This window comes from Clytia hemisphaerica, unplaced genomic scaffold (genome assembly GCF_902728285.1).
Source record: "Clytia hemisphaerica strain Z4C2 unplaced genomic scaffold, Clytia hemisphaerica genome assembly, whole genome shotgun sequence".
In the NCBI taxonomy this organism is placed as follows: Eukaryota; Metazoa; Cnidaria; class Hydrozoa; order Leptothecata; family Clytiidae; genus Clytia; species Clytia hemisphaerica.
The window spans coordinates 1064013-1080233 of record NW_027104385.1 but is presented as its reverse complement, the minus strand read 5'-3'; the positions used below and the strand labels follow the sequence as shown (position 1 = coordinate 1080233).

The 16221-nt window shown below is 33.5% G+C and overlaps 2 protein-coding genes across 4 annotated transcripts; both read right to left on the bottom strand.

The window, feature by feature from the left end:
- Positions 1 to 1113: 1113 nt before the first annotated feature.
- LOC136819469 (uncharacterized) lies at positions 1114 to 13702 on the bottom strand. 3 transcript variants are annotated; one of them, XM_067075692.1, is made up of 7 exons: positions 12972 to 13702; positions 12772 to 12819; positions 12377 to 12436; positions 12121 to 12168; positions 4601 to 4660; positions 4369 to 4419; positions 1114 to 3523 (listed from the first exon to the last, which is right to left on the bottom strand). In XM_067075692.1, exons 1-7 carry the CDS (start codon positions 13693 to 13695, stop codon positions 1353 to 1355), a joined length of 3162 nt encoding a protein of 1053 aa, XP_066931793.1. In that variant the 5' UTR covers positions 13696 to 13702; the 3' UTR covers positions 1114 to 1352. The 3 variants fall into 3 exon arrangements, with proteins under 3 accessions (XP_066931793.1, XP_066931794.1, XP_066931795.1); XM_067075693.1 differs by lacking the exon at positions 12377 to 12436; XM_067075694.1 differs by lacking the exons at positions 4601 to 4660; positions 12377 to 12436.
- LOC136819458 (uncharacterized) lies at positions 4812 to 6087 on the bottom strand. Its single transcript, XM_067075681.1, has 2 exons — positions 5320 to 6087; positions 4812 to 4936 (listed from the first exon to the last, which is right to left on the bottom strand). The coding sequence occupies exons 1-2, from the start codon at positions 5870 to 5872 to the stop codon at positions 4812 to 4814; spliced, it is 678 nt and encodes a 225-aa protein (XP_066931782.1). The 5' UTR covers positions 5873 to 6087.
- Positions 13703 to 16221: the final 2519 nt, after the last annotated feature.

Below are 16221 nucleotides of genomic sequence, written 5' to 3'. Positions count from 1 at the left end.
ATGATATCCTTGAAATGTTCTTTTTTTTGATCGCTTCATTGGGGACATAATTGTTCTTGCAAAGTTATTCTTATTGAAAGAAGAAAATCAGAGTGATGCTGGGCCACCTCAGCTAAGAAACAAATTCAATTTTATTTTTTTAAAAATATACAAAATATTGATTTCCAATCTAGAATAAATCAATGATAAAAATGCTCCCAAACAACCGATTTTGTTCAAAATATCGTAAAAGTATATCTACTCTTAGGTTTCAAATAAACGCCCCCCCCCCTGCTTTTTAATTTTTCGAAAATATTCCAAACCCCCGGACCTTATTAGGACCTCCCCACATTTATTAATTTTTAAGAATATTTTCAGTTGGCAAAAAGAAGTCTTCCTATTTTTCTCCAAAAAGCCTTATTTAGCCTATATTTATCTTATTTTTGGATTATCAGAAGTACAATCTCTAACCCCCCGGCAATTAGGTCGGGTTATTCAACGTATTTCGTTTATTCGAACGGAGTAAAGAGTAAAGATTTCGCCGACCCAAAATTATCTGTATTGCTTAATTCGAACATTTAATCTTCTATGTTCTAAATTTAACACTAAATTTCAAGAATTTTAGATTTATTTCCATTGATTAAGTGGATTATAATTCGCGATTTTCGCGAGTTTTTTCGTAAATTCGCTAAATTTAATGCTTGGGAAAATTTTTAAAATTTTTGAATTCGTGAAATATAGTCCTCGCAAAAATTTAATCTCCGTTAAATCTCTATTTTAAAAAATTAATCGTTTAAACAGTGATTTTAAGGGTTGTCAACATATTTGTTTTTGTTGTTTTTAAACTACAAATTTGAAAACTAATCATCAGTAGAATTTTACACCAAACAGATTTTGTTTAGGAGTTATCAAAATCTATGAGCCAAAATCGTTTCTGAGCAATCTCAAATCGTTTCTAAGCAACCTTAAGCAAAAACAAGTTCTTTTTTTTTCATCTTTGAATTCGCCGAAATGTTATCCTCATGAAAATTTCCATTTTCTTTGCTCGCTAAAAACAATTCCGCGAAAAATAAAGTATTTTTGAAAAAAATACCTCGAAAAAATATCTGCATGTTAAAATTATTCCAATTAAGGGTAGCTTGTGCAAATCGCAATAAATTCTCTTTGGAAAGATTGCCTAAAATGCCTTATTTTAGTATGATTTTTTGGAAAAATATAAATATCCATAATGGAAAAAACACAACTTCTAAAGCAAAAAGGCTACACAGTTAAGATTTTACAGGCCAAGTCAATACAACAATTACATTGTAGCTACTTGAAAAAACTTGTCAGTGTAAGATCTGATTCTAATCATAATTCGATAAAATAGCATTTCAAAAATAAATCGAATCCAATTGTACTTGAAATAACTCATTTACAATTTTTTTCATTTGTAAACATCGTTCAACAAATTCTCTCGATTTATTATTTTCTAGTTGTCGATGCAGTTTCGCATATTCCTTTACCAAAAACAAAAGATTTGACAAATCCTCATCTTCCACATTTGTGAGGAGATTTTCTACGGCCTCGAAGTCGTGCTTTCGAAATTTCAGGTATGAACTGATTCTAATGATAAATGCATTATTGCATTGGTTCCAGTCATCAATTGACACTTCTGCGTCGTTGAACTTTCCTAATTTGATCAAAATCAAGGCTTCCGAAACTAAAACAGCTGCATCAGTAAAAAAATCTCGTTTAATTTCATCGCATACAAGTAATGCTTCGTTGTAATTTCCTTTCTTGTAAAGTAAAAAGCAATGCTTTTGTGTGAAGTTAAAATAAGACGATCGAGAAAATTGTTTTCTGTGTAAATGTTCTTTCCAATTCTTCATGACTTGTTCAGCCAAATCAAAGCAACCGTTCTTGATGTATAAAGAACATTTTGCATAATAATACACCAAAAAGTCAGCGTCACTGAGATTATTTGTGTCAACGGAATTCAACAATACTTCCATATCCCTTACAGTGAGAAAACTCGCCAATCTTAATTTAATATAATCAAATCCTTTCTTCTTGACTAGTTCATTGAATAAATTTCGAACGATATCATTGCATAACGACACTCTTCCATGTATATTATATGTCTCAGCTTGCTGTAGCTTCCAACGGTAAACTTCTACATGATTTTCTTCAAGCTCTGAGGAAAACTCTTTTTCAAAAGCAAAAATCTCATTCAAATTAAGTAAACCTAATTGACTTGACGCATTTATGAAACGACGATGAACAACCAACAGGTTGTGAAAAGTTTCCACATCTCGAAACAACCTATATTGTTTTAACAAAACTTTTGAAAGAAGTTCAGAAATTTGGTATAGGTTCTCCATCTCCATTCTGCCTATGGCGATATTTAACACAAGGGAAACATGAAAGTTGATAGTTTTGAGTGCACCACTCATGATCAAACGAAAAATATGAATGTACCATAAATCCTCGTAGTCAGCATTTGCAAACAAATCTTTAACGGAAACCTCGATTTTCAAAAGAACATCTTCAAGAAGTGTCAACGGACATTCATCCTCGACAAATTGTTTTTGTTCGATACGATATCGGATAACTTTTTGCACAAGACTGTGAATTTCTAAACATTCGTTCCGCTCGTTGACCAATGAATATTGACAAAGCAGATTGATTATTTCATTTAATTCAAATTCGTCAACTCTATCAAAATAACTGAATGTCTTTTTATTGATTTTTCGATTGTCCATGAAAGCCATCATTCCCAAGATCAAAAGAGCATTCTTTGATTCGACCCGAATTTTCTCAAAAGCCATATCCCAAACTGTCAACAATGTTTTGTCATATTCAGTAAAAGAAGTGATTTTTATTCCTAAAACACTTTCTCTGCATGCTTCAAATTGTTCGATGTATTTGTGTAGAGGAACTTTATGTTTTTTGATGTAACAAATGGCTTGGTGAAGGGCTAAAGGTAATGATTGTAAACGATTCGCTAAAATGGAGATTTCATGTTGGCTGGCTGAAGAAAGTTCATTCTGTAAGAAGCCAATGGATTCTTGTTCTTGGAAACATGGAACAGCAATTTGAATCAAGCCATAATCTTCCCAATCTTTCAATTGGGATGTTAATAATAAGCTGACTTTTTCTTTCACATTTCGAATGAATGAAGTGACATCTTTTGTAACATCAGTGACGTCATCCAATACAACCAGCGATCTTTTGGAGCCTTCACAAATCTTAGAGAGGAAAATGAAAGTCAGAGTTTCCATCGAAGGCTCATCAAGAATTAGTTGTTTACAACCAAATGCACACAAAATCTCGCTCAGAGATCTCTTGAGGCTGACAGCAGAAATCCAAAATATCTTCTGATACTCATCTTTGTGCATTTGAACGAACTTTGCAGCAGTTTGTGTTTTCCCCACACCTCCCATTTCACTCAAAGCAACTGCTTGATTTTGCTGAAGTTTCAAGTGAATGGATTCAATCAAACTTTCTCGTCCAAAGAAGATGGAAACAGGCTCTGGCAAATTCCAATGTGTCTTTGTTGTATCTAGAAGGAATACAAAACAAGGATAACAAATAACAAACAAGTGATACTTTTATGGACCTACCTGGTTATGCACTTAACACATTTATAATTGATATCTACGTGACGTGACCAATAAACAATCATTCAGAACACAAACAGTGACGATCTATTAAAATTAGTCGTTTGTTTCTTATAAAATGAAACGTTTAGAAACCAAAATTTCATGCTATTGAAATATTCTTTCATATTTAAGACTTCGTGAGCAAAAAAGCATCTATCTCATAAAAAAAATTGAGTAATTTGATTAAGAACATTGATGTATGCTTATTAATAGTGATTCTTAAAGATAAACATGCGTTTTTTGAGCCAACAAAACCTTTTTTCAAAAATATGCTAGAGCCATTATTTACCTATGATGGCACCCTACTTTCATGCAAAAAACCTATGATGGTACCCTACTTTCATGCAAAAAATCAGAAGAAATTAATGATCCAATTTTTCAAAAAGTCCAAAAAACACGTTTTTAAGCAGTTTTTTGGCCCAAATTTGCCCCAAAATTTTTTTTTCGAAAATCGGGCCTCGTCACATTTTGGCCACTACCATTTTGCAACTTTGTACCAAAACTCAAAAAATTCCTATGATTCAATCCTGAGAAAATTTGGTAACAGACGAACGGATGAACACACGTTAATTTATAGAAAAATCATAACTAAAGCTTTACCCTTTGGTCAATTTTGTTGCTCAATTCTGTTATAATTGAATAATACTTATCAAAAAGGCCTTTTCATTCAGCAACATTCCTTCAAAAGAATAAAAATAATAATAAGCGTGGATAGAGAAAATAAAAATCATAGCTAAAAGTTTACCCTTTACAGATTTTGATTCCATTGATAGCTGGTCAACTTTGTTGCTCAATTCTGTTAAAAAAATGATACTCGCCTTTTTATTCAGCAACATTCCTTTAAATGAATAAAACAAATTTTGCGAAGACTAATCATAGGTAAAGGTCTCGGAACACTTGAAACATTTTTCATCGAATGGACCCCATCTCAAAAGATGAGAAGTGGAAAAGATTGAAAAATACAACAAGATAATTACCATCAATTTGGAATTTGTCAGCTTTCAACGTCAATTTCGAATCCATCACTGTGGACAATTCTAGATAAAAAAAGAATGAAAGTCAACGTGTCAGCTTTTTTGAGGGACGTCAAAATCTTTATAAAGATCATTTTCACTTCAGAAGGGTGCAGAGTGGTGAAGCCTCCTAACTTCTCGTACATAATAAACATAGGAGAGCTTCCTGGGGTAGTTAGTTGTGTCGACTTTTCTTGTTCGTTTGATTCACTTTTTGCAAAAGAACATAAACAAACATACCATCCAATTCATCCTTATCAGCTTTCGCATTCATTCTATTTTCCATTGATTTGGCTAAATCTAAAGGAAACAAATGGTGTTATTCATCAGATTCCTTTGTGAAAATAAGAGTAAAAAATCTTAGGCGTTAGAGGAATCAGATAGTACAAAAACTTCTTATATAGTACAGAGGAAGTCAAAAAACTATAATAACAAGAAGAAATCAATATTTTTCAAATGGATCAATTTTATTTAGAACGTCAACTTGGCGATGCCTCCTAATTTTTTTAGACAATCATCAGATAGGCTTTAGAGGGTATATACCATTTTCTCCAAAATATAAAGGAAATGAAGAAATAAAACATACCATAGGTTAACAAGATTCAGCTCCTACATTACAATGAATTCAAAAGATGCTAGGAAATAAATAAGTTTTAGACAAAATTAAAACCAATGCAACTCACCTTCGACGTCAGTTTTGTCAGCTTTTGCCGAAGATAATTGTTTCAAATAACTTTTGATCCATTGATTAGTTTGTTCGATATTTTTGATAGCATGCGAATTATCGCTCGCTTCATTTCGCAACAAATCCACTTCTTGATCCAAATTGGTGACCATCCGAGAAATAACCAACACATGTTTATCCAATGGACAACTTTCCAAATCATAAAACATTTGCATATTCTTATATTTCAATCCCAGTAAAATGTTCTCCATTCGTGCTCTCAGTTGTTTGAAAGCTTGTAAATCTGATACTGCACTGACTGAACCATGTATTAATTCATTTCTTAAATTTCTGATCAAAAACAAGAAAGCTCCAATGGATTGATCGTTGGGTTGAAGAGATTTGATTTTCCATCCTCCAGCAGGTTGCAATCCAACCACTGACTCAATACAGCAATCAGTAAGGTGATATCCCAATCTTCTGGGTTGGATGATCCATTTTGTGGACACAATATTTCCCATTGTTCTTTCTTCAACACTTTGTTCAACTCGTGTTTCTTGTTTTGTTTGCATTGCACGAATATTTGATAAAGTTGTTTGAGACAAGTTGGAAGTCCAGTATAAGAAGTGTCATTGTGCACGTTGTGAAGTACATCAATGAGCGCTTCTTTGATACAATACTCCAAAGCGAGGTTGATTCGAATCCAATACTCGCTTTGGAGGATGTACAATGGTGTACTCATCTCATTCTCTTCATTTATTTCTTTTTATTTTCTTAATCTTTTGTTTTTACTGAAAAATATAAAAAGCATAACAAATAAAAGTGTGAAAAAACAGAGGTCGTCTTTCGTTTCAAAAAACATTTTTTGAGGGCTAACTTCAAAGCTTCTAAAGGAAAAACATGGCTAACTCAGGGGCTAACTTCGAGTGTTCTAAAGGAAATTTGTTTCAGTTTCAAAACTATGGTCATTTTGGGAAACATCTAATAAAATTTTATTATTCAAGCATTTTAAGGAACATACCTATAAATCCCTATACCTATTGATCAAAATAACCTTAACTTTGACAAAAAGATTTGGGAATGCGACCACAAATATCAATTATGAATTTTGCCCTCAGAAGACAAAAAAAATGAAATTTGGCGAAAAATCGTTCCGAATTTCGGAATTTGCACCAAAAAGTCAAAAATCCGGAATTTTCGAGAAAAGAATCAATTTCAAAGGAAATTTTCGGTGGTGGAATTTCGGTCTTGATCTTGACTGTGTGACGGAAATTGAACAAAAATTTGACCGAATGGCGGAATCAGGTACCCCCTGAATATTTACATAATAAGAAAAAAACTATCTCTGATTTTACAGGCATGTCAATGCAAAAATTACATTGCAGTCACTTGAAACACTTATCAGTTTAGCCTAAGCATAAAAGTTGGAGTAATTCCCAAAGATCCGATTCTAATCATAATTCGATTAAAAAGCATTTCAAAAACCAATCGAATCGAAATGTACTTGAAAGAATTTATTTACAATTTTTTTTATTTGTAAACATCGTTCAACCAATTCTCTCGATTTATTATTTTCGAGTTGTCGATGCAGTTTCGCATATTCCTTTACCAAAAACAAAAGATTTGACTGACGCTCATCTTCCACATTTGTGAGGAGATTTTCTACTGCCTCAAAGTCGTGATTTCGAAATTTCAGGTATGAACTGATTTCAATGATAAGTGCATTATTACGTTGATTAAAGTCATCAAGTAGCAGTTCTGCGTCGTTGAACTTTTTTAATTTGATCAAGATCAAGGCTTCGAAAATGAAAACATCAGCATTAGTAAAGACAATGTCTCGTTTAAGTTCATCACAAGCAAGTAGTGCTTCATTGTAATTTCCTTTTTTGTAAAGTAAAAAGCAATTCTTTTTTGTGAAGTTTAAGTGAAACAATCGAGAAAATGGTTTTCTGTGTATGTGTTCTTTCCAATCCTTCAGGACTTGTTCGGCCAAATCAAAGCAACCGTTCCTGATGTATAAAGAACATTTTGCATTATAATACACCAAAAAGTCAGCGTCACTGAGATTATTTGTGTCAACGGAATTCAACAAAACTTCAACATCCCCCCTTACTGGTAAAAGCCTCGCCAAACTTAATTTAATATCATTTAATCCTTTCTTCTTGACCAGTTCATTGAATAAATTTCGAACGATATCTTCGTATAACGACATTTGTCCATGTATATTATATGCCTCAGCTTGCTCTAGCTTCCACCAGTACACATCTACAGAATTTTCTTCCAGCTCTGAGGAAAACTCTTTTTCAAAAGCAAAAATCTCATTCAAATTAAGTAAACCTAATTGACTTGACGCGTTTATGAAACGATGATGAACAAGCAACAACGTATAAAAAGTTTTCACATCTCGAAACAACCGATATTGTTTTAACAAAACTTTTGAAAGAAGTTCAGCAAGTAGGTATAAGTTTTCCAACTCCATTCTGCCTGTGGCGATATTTAACACCAGGTTAATATCAAAGTTGAAAGTTTTTAGTGCACCACTCATGATCAAACGAAAAACATGAATGTACCATAAATCCTGGGAGTCATCATTTGCAACCAAATCTTCAAGAGAAGACTCGATTTTCAAAAGCACACCTTCAAGAAGTGTCAACGGACATTCATCCTCGACAAATTGTTTTTGTTCAATACGATATCGGATAACTTTTTGCACAAGACTGTGAATTTCTAAACATTCGTTCCGCTCGTTGACCAATGAATATTGACAAAGCAGATTGATAATTTCATTTAATTCAAATTCGCTAACTTTATCAAAATAACTGAATGTCTTTTTGTTGATTTTGCAATTGTCCATGAAAGCCATCATTCCCAAGATCAAAATAGCATTCTTTGATTCGACCCGAATCTTCGCGAAAGCCATATCCCAAACTGTCAACAATGTTTTGTCATATTCAGTAAAGGAATTAATTTTCATTCCCAAAACACTTTTTCTGCATGCTTCAAATTGTTTGATGTATTTTTGTAGAGGAACTTTATGTTTTTTGATGTAACAAATGGCTTGGTGAAGGGCTAAAGGTAATGATTGTAAACGATTCGCTAAAATGGAGATTTCATGTTGGTTGGCTGAAGAAAGTTCATTCTGTAAGAAGCCAATGGATTCTTGTTCATGGAAACATGGAACAGCAATTTGAAACAAACCATAATCTTCCCAATCTTTCAATTGGGATGTCAACAATAAGTTGATTTTTTCTTTCACATTTCGAATGAAAGAAGTGACGTCTTTTGTGACCTCAGTGACGTCATCCAATAAAACCAGCGATTTTTTGGAGCCTTCACAAATCTTAGAGAGGAAAATGAAAGTCAGAGTTTCCATCGAAGGTTCATCAGGTATTAGTTGTTTACAGCCAAATGCACACAAAATCTCGTTCAAAGATTTCTTGAGGCTGACAGCAGAAATCCAAAATATCTTCTGATATTCATCCTTGTGTATTTGAACGAACTTTGCAGCAGTTTGTGTTTTCCCCACACCTCCCATTTCACTCAAAGCAATTGCTTGATTTTGTTGAAGTTTCAAGTGAATGGATTTAATCAAATTTTCTCGTCCAAAGAAGATGGAAACAGGGTCTGGCAAATTCCAATGTGTCTTTGTTGTGTCTAGAATGAATACAAAAAAGGTGACAAATAACAAATAAAGTTTCTTTGAATAAATTTAGGGGCAGTTCAAAACTAGGGGGGTTTTCTTGTACCACCCATTAACTTTTGATTTAGTGGTTCTTTTGGAATGAAATTTGGCATACAAGAACCTTGTCATATAAGGCAACTTTTGACAAAAAATCTTTCTGCTGAAAATTTCCTTTGTTTTTATAAATAGCTAATGCAATCTAACAAAGGCTTTAGAAAAAAGTTGGCTGAGTCTAAAATCTATTATATATAGCTATTACCATTAATCTGACCTCCAAACAGAAGCAACCCCCCCCTTAGTACGATTAGGGTTAAGCATGGATAGAGAAAATAGCAATCATAGCTAAAGCTTTACCCTTTAGAGATTTTGATTCCATTGATAGCTGATCAACTTTGTTGCTTAATTCTGTAAAAAACAAGTGATACTTTTATGGACCTACCTGGTTATGCATTTAACACATATATAATTGATATCTACGTGAGCGTGACCATTAAGCAATTATTCAGAAGAAATAGTGACTATCTATTAAAATTAATCGTTTGTTTCTTATATGCTCTTGAAATATTCTTTCATGTTCAAGACTTCGTGAGCAAAAAAAGTTATTTGGCTAATAACATTGATGTATGCTTATTAATAAAGATTCTTATAGATAAAGATGCGTTTTTTGAGCTGAAAATTCACTTTTTCACAAAAATGAACCATCTTTTACCTACTTTCATGCAAAAAATCAAACCCGTTTTTTTAGCCTTTTTTTGGCTCAAATTTGCCCAAAAACACTTTTTTCGAAAATCGGGCTCCGTCACATTCGAGGGTTTATAGTTATGCATCTTTGTGCAAAAAATCATTAAGAATGAAAGAGCCAATTTCTTGAAAAGCTAATACCTAAGTAATTATTGATAATGTGCTTATAAAAAGATATCGAATTTGGCCAGTTTTTCTATAAAAACACGTCAAGCAGCCAAAATTTCATTCTTCAAAAGTAAGCCCTCATGAGCAAAAAAACATCTATCTCATAAAAAATTGAGTAATTTGACTACGAACATTGATGTATGCTTATTAATAGTGATTCTTATAGATAAAGATGCGTTTTTTGAGCTGAAAATTCACTTTTTCACAAAAATGAACCATCTTTTACCTACTTTCATGCAAAAAATCAAACCCGTTTTTTTAGCCTTTTTTTGGCTCAAATTTGCCCAAAAACACTTTTTTCGAAAATCGGGCTCCGTCACATTCGAGGGTTTATAGTTATGCATCTTTGTGCAAAAAATCATTAAGAATGAAAGAGCCAATCTCTTGAAAAGCTAATACCTAAGTAATTATTGATAATGTGCTTATAAAAAGATATCGAATTTGGCCAGTTTTTCTATAAAAACACGTCAAGCAGCCAAAATTTCATTCTTCAAAAGTAAGCCCTCATGAGCAAAAAAACATCTATCTCATAAAAAATTGAGTAATTTGACTACGAACATTGATGTATGCTTATTAATAGTGATTCTTATAGATACACATGCGTTTTTTGAGCCAACAAAATTTGTTTGCAAAAATCTGCTTGAGCCATCTTTTACCTATGATGGTACCCTACTTTCATGCAAAAAATCCGAAAAAATTAATGATCCAATTTTTCACAAAGTCCAAAAAAACCGTTCTTTAGCCGTTTTATGGTCCAAATTTGCCCCAAAACTTTTTTTTGAAAATCGGGCTCCGTCACATTTTGGCCATCACCATTTCGCACCTTTTTTACCAAAAATCAAAAAATTCCTATGACTCAATCCTGAGAAAAGTTGGTAACAGACGAACGGACGAACGGACGGACGAACGAACGAACGAAAACAGGTTAATTTATAGGACCTACACCCCACCGGGGTAGGTCCAAAAATTATATTTATCAGAAAAGGCCTTCTTATTCAGCAATATTCCGTTAAAAGAATAAAAATAAACTTCGTGTAGACAACAGAGGAAATTTGTAAAGGTCTCGGAACACACATTTTTCATCGACTAGAAGCATTTGAAATCTGAATAACGCTAAAGTTTTATTTTGATGAAAAAAGTTGCTAGCAGACCACCTCAAAAGAGGAGGAAAAAACATTCGACAAACACAACAAATTTATCTGGTATAACTTTACCATCAATTTGGCACATGTCAGCCTTCAACGTCAATTTCGCTTGTAAAATGGTAAAAAGGAATTTCCCCAAATACGAAAATCACTTAGGCCCAAAAAAACCTTTTCAGCTGTTTTTGGCCCAAATTTGCCCAAAATAATTTATTTTTTTTTTAAATCTGGCTCCGTCACATTTTGGGCATTGCCATTTTGCATCATTGTGCAAAAAAATCAGAAAAAGATTATGAGTCAACATTGAGAAAAGCTGTATTTTCTTATTTGGTTAAAGGGAATTTCCCCAAAATACGAAAATCCGTCTTTTAAGGCGAATAAGAATTTCCCGGGAAAAACCACTTCAGCCATTCTTTAGAGAATCTTGCCCTCCATCTTTGTACAAAAAATCAGAAAAAAGTAAAAACAGGATTTTGCACAAAGTCCAAAAACCCTATTTTTAGGCAGTTTTTGGCCCAAATTTGCCCAAATATATTTTTATTCGAAAACCGGGCTCCAACTCATTTTAGGCATTGCCATTTTGCATCATTGTGCAAAAAATCAGAAAAAAATAATGAGTCAACATTCTTAAAAGCTATATTTTCTTATTTGGTTAAAGGGAATTTCCCCCAAAATACGAAAATCCGTTTTTTCAGGCGAATAAGAATTTTCCGGGAAAAACCACTTCAGCCATTCTTTAGAGAATCTTGCCCTCCATCTTTGTACAAAAAATCAGAAAAAAGTAATAACAGGATTTTGCACAAAGTTCAAAAAACCCTATTTTTAGGTAGTTTTTGGCCCAAATTTGCCCAAATAAATTTTTTCTCAAAAATCGGGCTCCGTCACGTTCTGGGCATTGCCATTTTGCATCATTCTGCAAACAACCAGAAAAAACTAATGAGCCAATCCTGAGAAAAGCTGGTAACAGACGGACGAACAGACGGACGAACGAACGGACGAACGGACGAACGGACATGGGTTAATTTATAGAACCTCCACCGGGGCACCCGGAGGTAGGTCCAAAAAGAATTAAACAAACAAAAAATACCATGAATTTCATCTTTATCAGCTTTCGTATTCATTGACTTGGCTAAACCTAAAGTAAATAGTAAATATAAGATAGTGATATTTATCGGGAAATGTCTATTCAAACAGAAAAATTCAATATTTTTTATAAGGAGCGATTTCATTTAGAACGTCAACTTGGCGATGTCTCCTAATTTTTTTAGACAATCATCGGATAGGCTTTTAAAGTGGATACTATTTACTCCAAACTATAAAATAAGTAAATAAATAAAACATACCATCCATTTCATCTTTATCAGCCTTCGTATTCAGTCTACTATCCATTGACTTGGCTAAACCTGCAGTAAAACAAATAGTGATTTTTATCGGTAAATGCCTATTCAGACAGAAAGATAGTGAAAATATATTACAAAAAGCTTCTTATAATACAGAGGATGTCTAAAAACTGTAACATATATAACAAGAAGAAATGAATATTTTTCAAAAGGATCAGTTTTATTTAGAACGTCAACTTGGCGATGCCTCCTACTTTTTATTAGACAATCTTCAGAGAGGCTTTTTAAGGTAGATACCCGGGTAGCCTCCAACTTTTTATTAGATATTAATTATCAGATATGCTTTTGAGGTTACAATTTCCTCCAAAATATAAAACAAGTAAAGAAACAAAACATACCATCCATTTCATCTTTATCAGCTTTCATATTCATTGACTTGGCTAGATCTAAAGTAAAACAAAAACTGATATTCAATGACACCAGAATTCAGTGTCAAGAGGTTAAAAGTTAACAAGATTCAGCTCTTAGGATGTCATAAATTCAACAGAGGTAAAAAAGTAAATGTGCTTTCGACGACATTAAAACCAATGCAACTCACCTTCGACGTCAGTTTTGTCAGCTTTTACGGAAGATAATTGTTTCAAATAAGTTTTGATCCATTGATTATGTTGTTCGATATTTTTCATAGCATTCGAATTATCGCTCGCTTCATTTCGCAACAAATCCACTTCTTGATCCAAATTGGTGACCATTCGAGAAATAACCAACACATGTTTATCCAATGGACAACTTTCCAAATCATAAAACATTTGCATATTCTTGTATTTCAATCCCAGTAAAATGTTCTCCATTCGAGATCTCAGTTGTTTGAAAGCTTGTAAATTTGGTACTGCATTGACTGAACCATGTATTAAGTCATTTCTTAAATTTCTGATCAAAAACAAGAAAGCTCCAATAGATTGATCGTTGGATTGAAGAGATTTGATTTTCCATCCTCCAGCAGGTTGCAATCCAACCACTGACCTCAATACAGCAATCAGTAAGGTGATATCCCAATCCTCTGGGTTGGATGATCCATTTTGTGGACACAATATTTGCCATTGTTCTTTCTTCAACACTTTGTTCAACTCGTGTTTATTGTCTTGTTTGCATTGCACGAATATTTGATAAAGTTGTTTGAGACAAGTTGGAAGTCCAGTATAAGAAGCGTCTTTGTGCACGTTGTGAAGTACATCAATGAGGGCTTCTTTGATGCAATTCTCCAAAGCGAGGTTGATGCGAACCCAATACTCGCTTTGAAGGATGTACAATGGTGTACTCATCTCATTCTCTTCATTTATTTATCTATATTTTCTTAATCTTTTGTTTTTACTGAAAAATATAAAAAACGTAACAAATGTAAGTCTGAAAAAACAGAGATCGTCTTTCGGTTCAAAAAACATTTTAAAAGGCTAACTCAGGGGGCTATAAACTTCAAAGATTCTAAAGGAAAATTATGACATCTAAGTTTCAAAACTATGGTCATTTTGGGAAACATTTAATAAAATAGGTTTAGTAAAATGGTTATCATAGACAGTGGAATAAAATACTACTAATGTATATACTACATTATTCGGAATAAAAAAATTATTAAAGTTTCAAAACATTTTTTTCTGATTTCTCATACCATTACAGGGACTGCCAGGTTCCAAAAAGGCATCCTGAAGGGCGGTAAATACCACATCACATACTGTACCTCGACTACCGTACCCCCCCCCCTCGAGATTGTTTTCGTTCTGATTTTTTATCATAATTTTGAAATTTATAAGGCATATAACTGTTCTTGAAATGTTCTTATTTTCGATCGCCTCATTGGGGACCTCATTGTTCTTACAAAATTATTCTTATTAAAAGAAGAAAATCCGGGTGATGCTGGGCCACCAGCTAAGAAACAAAGAAAATCGTGAATTTAAATCTTATCTCAAAATAATATGCAACATTTTTATTTCCAATCTAAAATAAATCAATGATAAAATTACTCCCGAACAACCGACTTTGTTCAAAATATCCTTGGAATGTTGCCATCCAAAAATTTTGCCTACCCATAATTCTATTTCAAAACATTTAATCCTCTAATTTAACACTAAAATTCAAGACGTTTAGAAATATAGAAGGATGTCCAGAATCTAGGTCCACGGTCTAAGACGGAAAATTGGGTTGTTTTGGTCCCAAAAATGAAATTAACCTTTTGAACCCGAATGTCGTACATATACGTCCTTGAGATGTTCCGAATGCCGTACATATACGCAATTTGATAGGCATGTCTTTCTCGCGCAATATCTTTAATTGGCTTGCTTTCTGATCGTTGAAAAAGAAAGAAAAAGAAAGTAGAGAGTCTAAGCTTTCCGTGAAGGTATAATAATGTAATGTTATGATCACGGTGTGAGTCAGCACCTTTCAAATAAAAACACTGATTCAAGATGGCAGACGGAAAAACACTGATTTTGGAGAAAAGTGAACAATGTTTGAAAAGTCCTTGTGACCAGTAGAATTGTTTTTGGATGCTAATTTTTGGTATATGGCTTCATGAGTAAGTATATATTGATAAAATAGTAAAGAAAGATGTAATAATTAACTTTCCCCCACTTTTTTTTGCATAGAAAGTGAAAAATCCCAAAAAAGTGACATTGTCGAAAAATGAGGAAGAAAGCATTGGTGTATGTAAAGCTACCATTTAAGTTAGGATACTTTAATTGAACTTGTACCCAACCTAAAAGCTGCAAAACTTAATTAGCTTTTCAGGGATAGTTTACTTTTTGCCAAAAGATTTCTAGTTCTTGAGTTATGGCACTTTTCCCAAACCCCGCGTTTTCTCAAAAATAGTTGCGCACAGACAGCGTGAAAATATAAAAAACAGCGTGCCGGAAAGGTTAAACAAAATCGCTTGGAATTTCGGAATTTGCACCAAAAAGTCAAAATTCTAGAATTTTCAAGAAAAAAATCAATTTCATATTTGTCAGCTTTCAGCGTCAATTTCAAATCCATCACTGTGGAAAATTCTAGATAAAAAAAAAGAAGAATGAAAATCAACGTGTCAGCTATTTTGAGCGACGTCAAAGTTTTTAGTAAGATCACTTTCACTTCAAAAGGGTGTTGTAGAGTGACGAAGCCTCCTAACTTCTCGTACATACTAAACTCGTAAAAAATTCGTTCGGAAGTTGGAACCAAAAGAAAAAGTCAAAATTCAGGAATTTTAGAAAAATAATTAAGTTCAAAGGGAATTTTCAGTGGCAGAATTTCGGTCTGGATCTTGACGGTGTGACAGAAATTGGACAAAAATTTGACTGAATGGCGGAAGTACCCCTGGGGGGTACTACCCTTGTCGACCGACGGGGGTGCTCCGCTCCGAAAAATGGACCCTACGTGGGACTCGAAATTTGCGAAAAAAGTGACCCTGAATGGGACTGAAATTCCAAAATTTTCTACTTTTTCCCCAAATTTTCCAAAAATAGGCACCCTGTTTTTGCGACCCTACCTGGGACTCGTGGAGGTTGAAAAAGATACCCTGACCAGCGGAGCATCCCCGTAACCCATTTTGCCCTAGCCCTAGTACCCCCCCCCCCCGGGGGAAGTACCCACTGAAATCAACCCCTCAATTATTTTCATAATTTAAAAAAAATAGACTACTTCTGATTTTACAGGCCAAGTCAATGCAAAAATTACATTGCTGGCACTTGAAAAAATTATCAGTATAGCTTGCACTTAAAAGTCGGAGTAATTCCCAAAGATCCAATTATAATCATAATTCCATATAATAGGATTTCAAAGATCAATCGAATCCAATTGTACTTGAAATAATTCATTTACAA

What these genes read in the sequence shown, in the direction of transcription:
- LOC136819458 (XM_067075681.1), bottom strand. Translation starts at nt 5,872, where the DNA reads ATGCAAACAAAACAAGAAACACGAGTTGAACAAAGTGTTGAAGAAAGA. An exon ending in TGACAAAACTGACGTCGAAG is followed by an intron (nt 4,937 to 5,319) that starts GTGAGTTGCATT and finishes TGTTTCCTTTAG; the next exon opens with ATTTAGCCAAATCAATGGAA.
- LOC136819469 (XM_067075692.1), bottom strand. Translation starts at nt 13,695, where the DNA reads ATGAGTACACCATTGTACATCCTTCAAAGCGAGTATTGGGTTCGCATC. An exon ending in TGACAAAACTGACGTCGAAG is followed by an intron (nt 12,820 to 12,971) that starts GTGAGTTGCATT and finishes GTTTTACTTTAG; the next exon opens with ATCTAGCCAAGTCAATGAAT. An exon ending in TGATAAAGATGAAATGGATG is followed by an intron (nt 12,437 to 12,771) that starts GTATGTTTTGTT and finishes GTTTTACTGCAG; the next exon opens with GTTTAGCCAAGTCAATGGAT.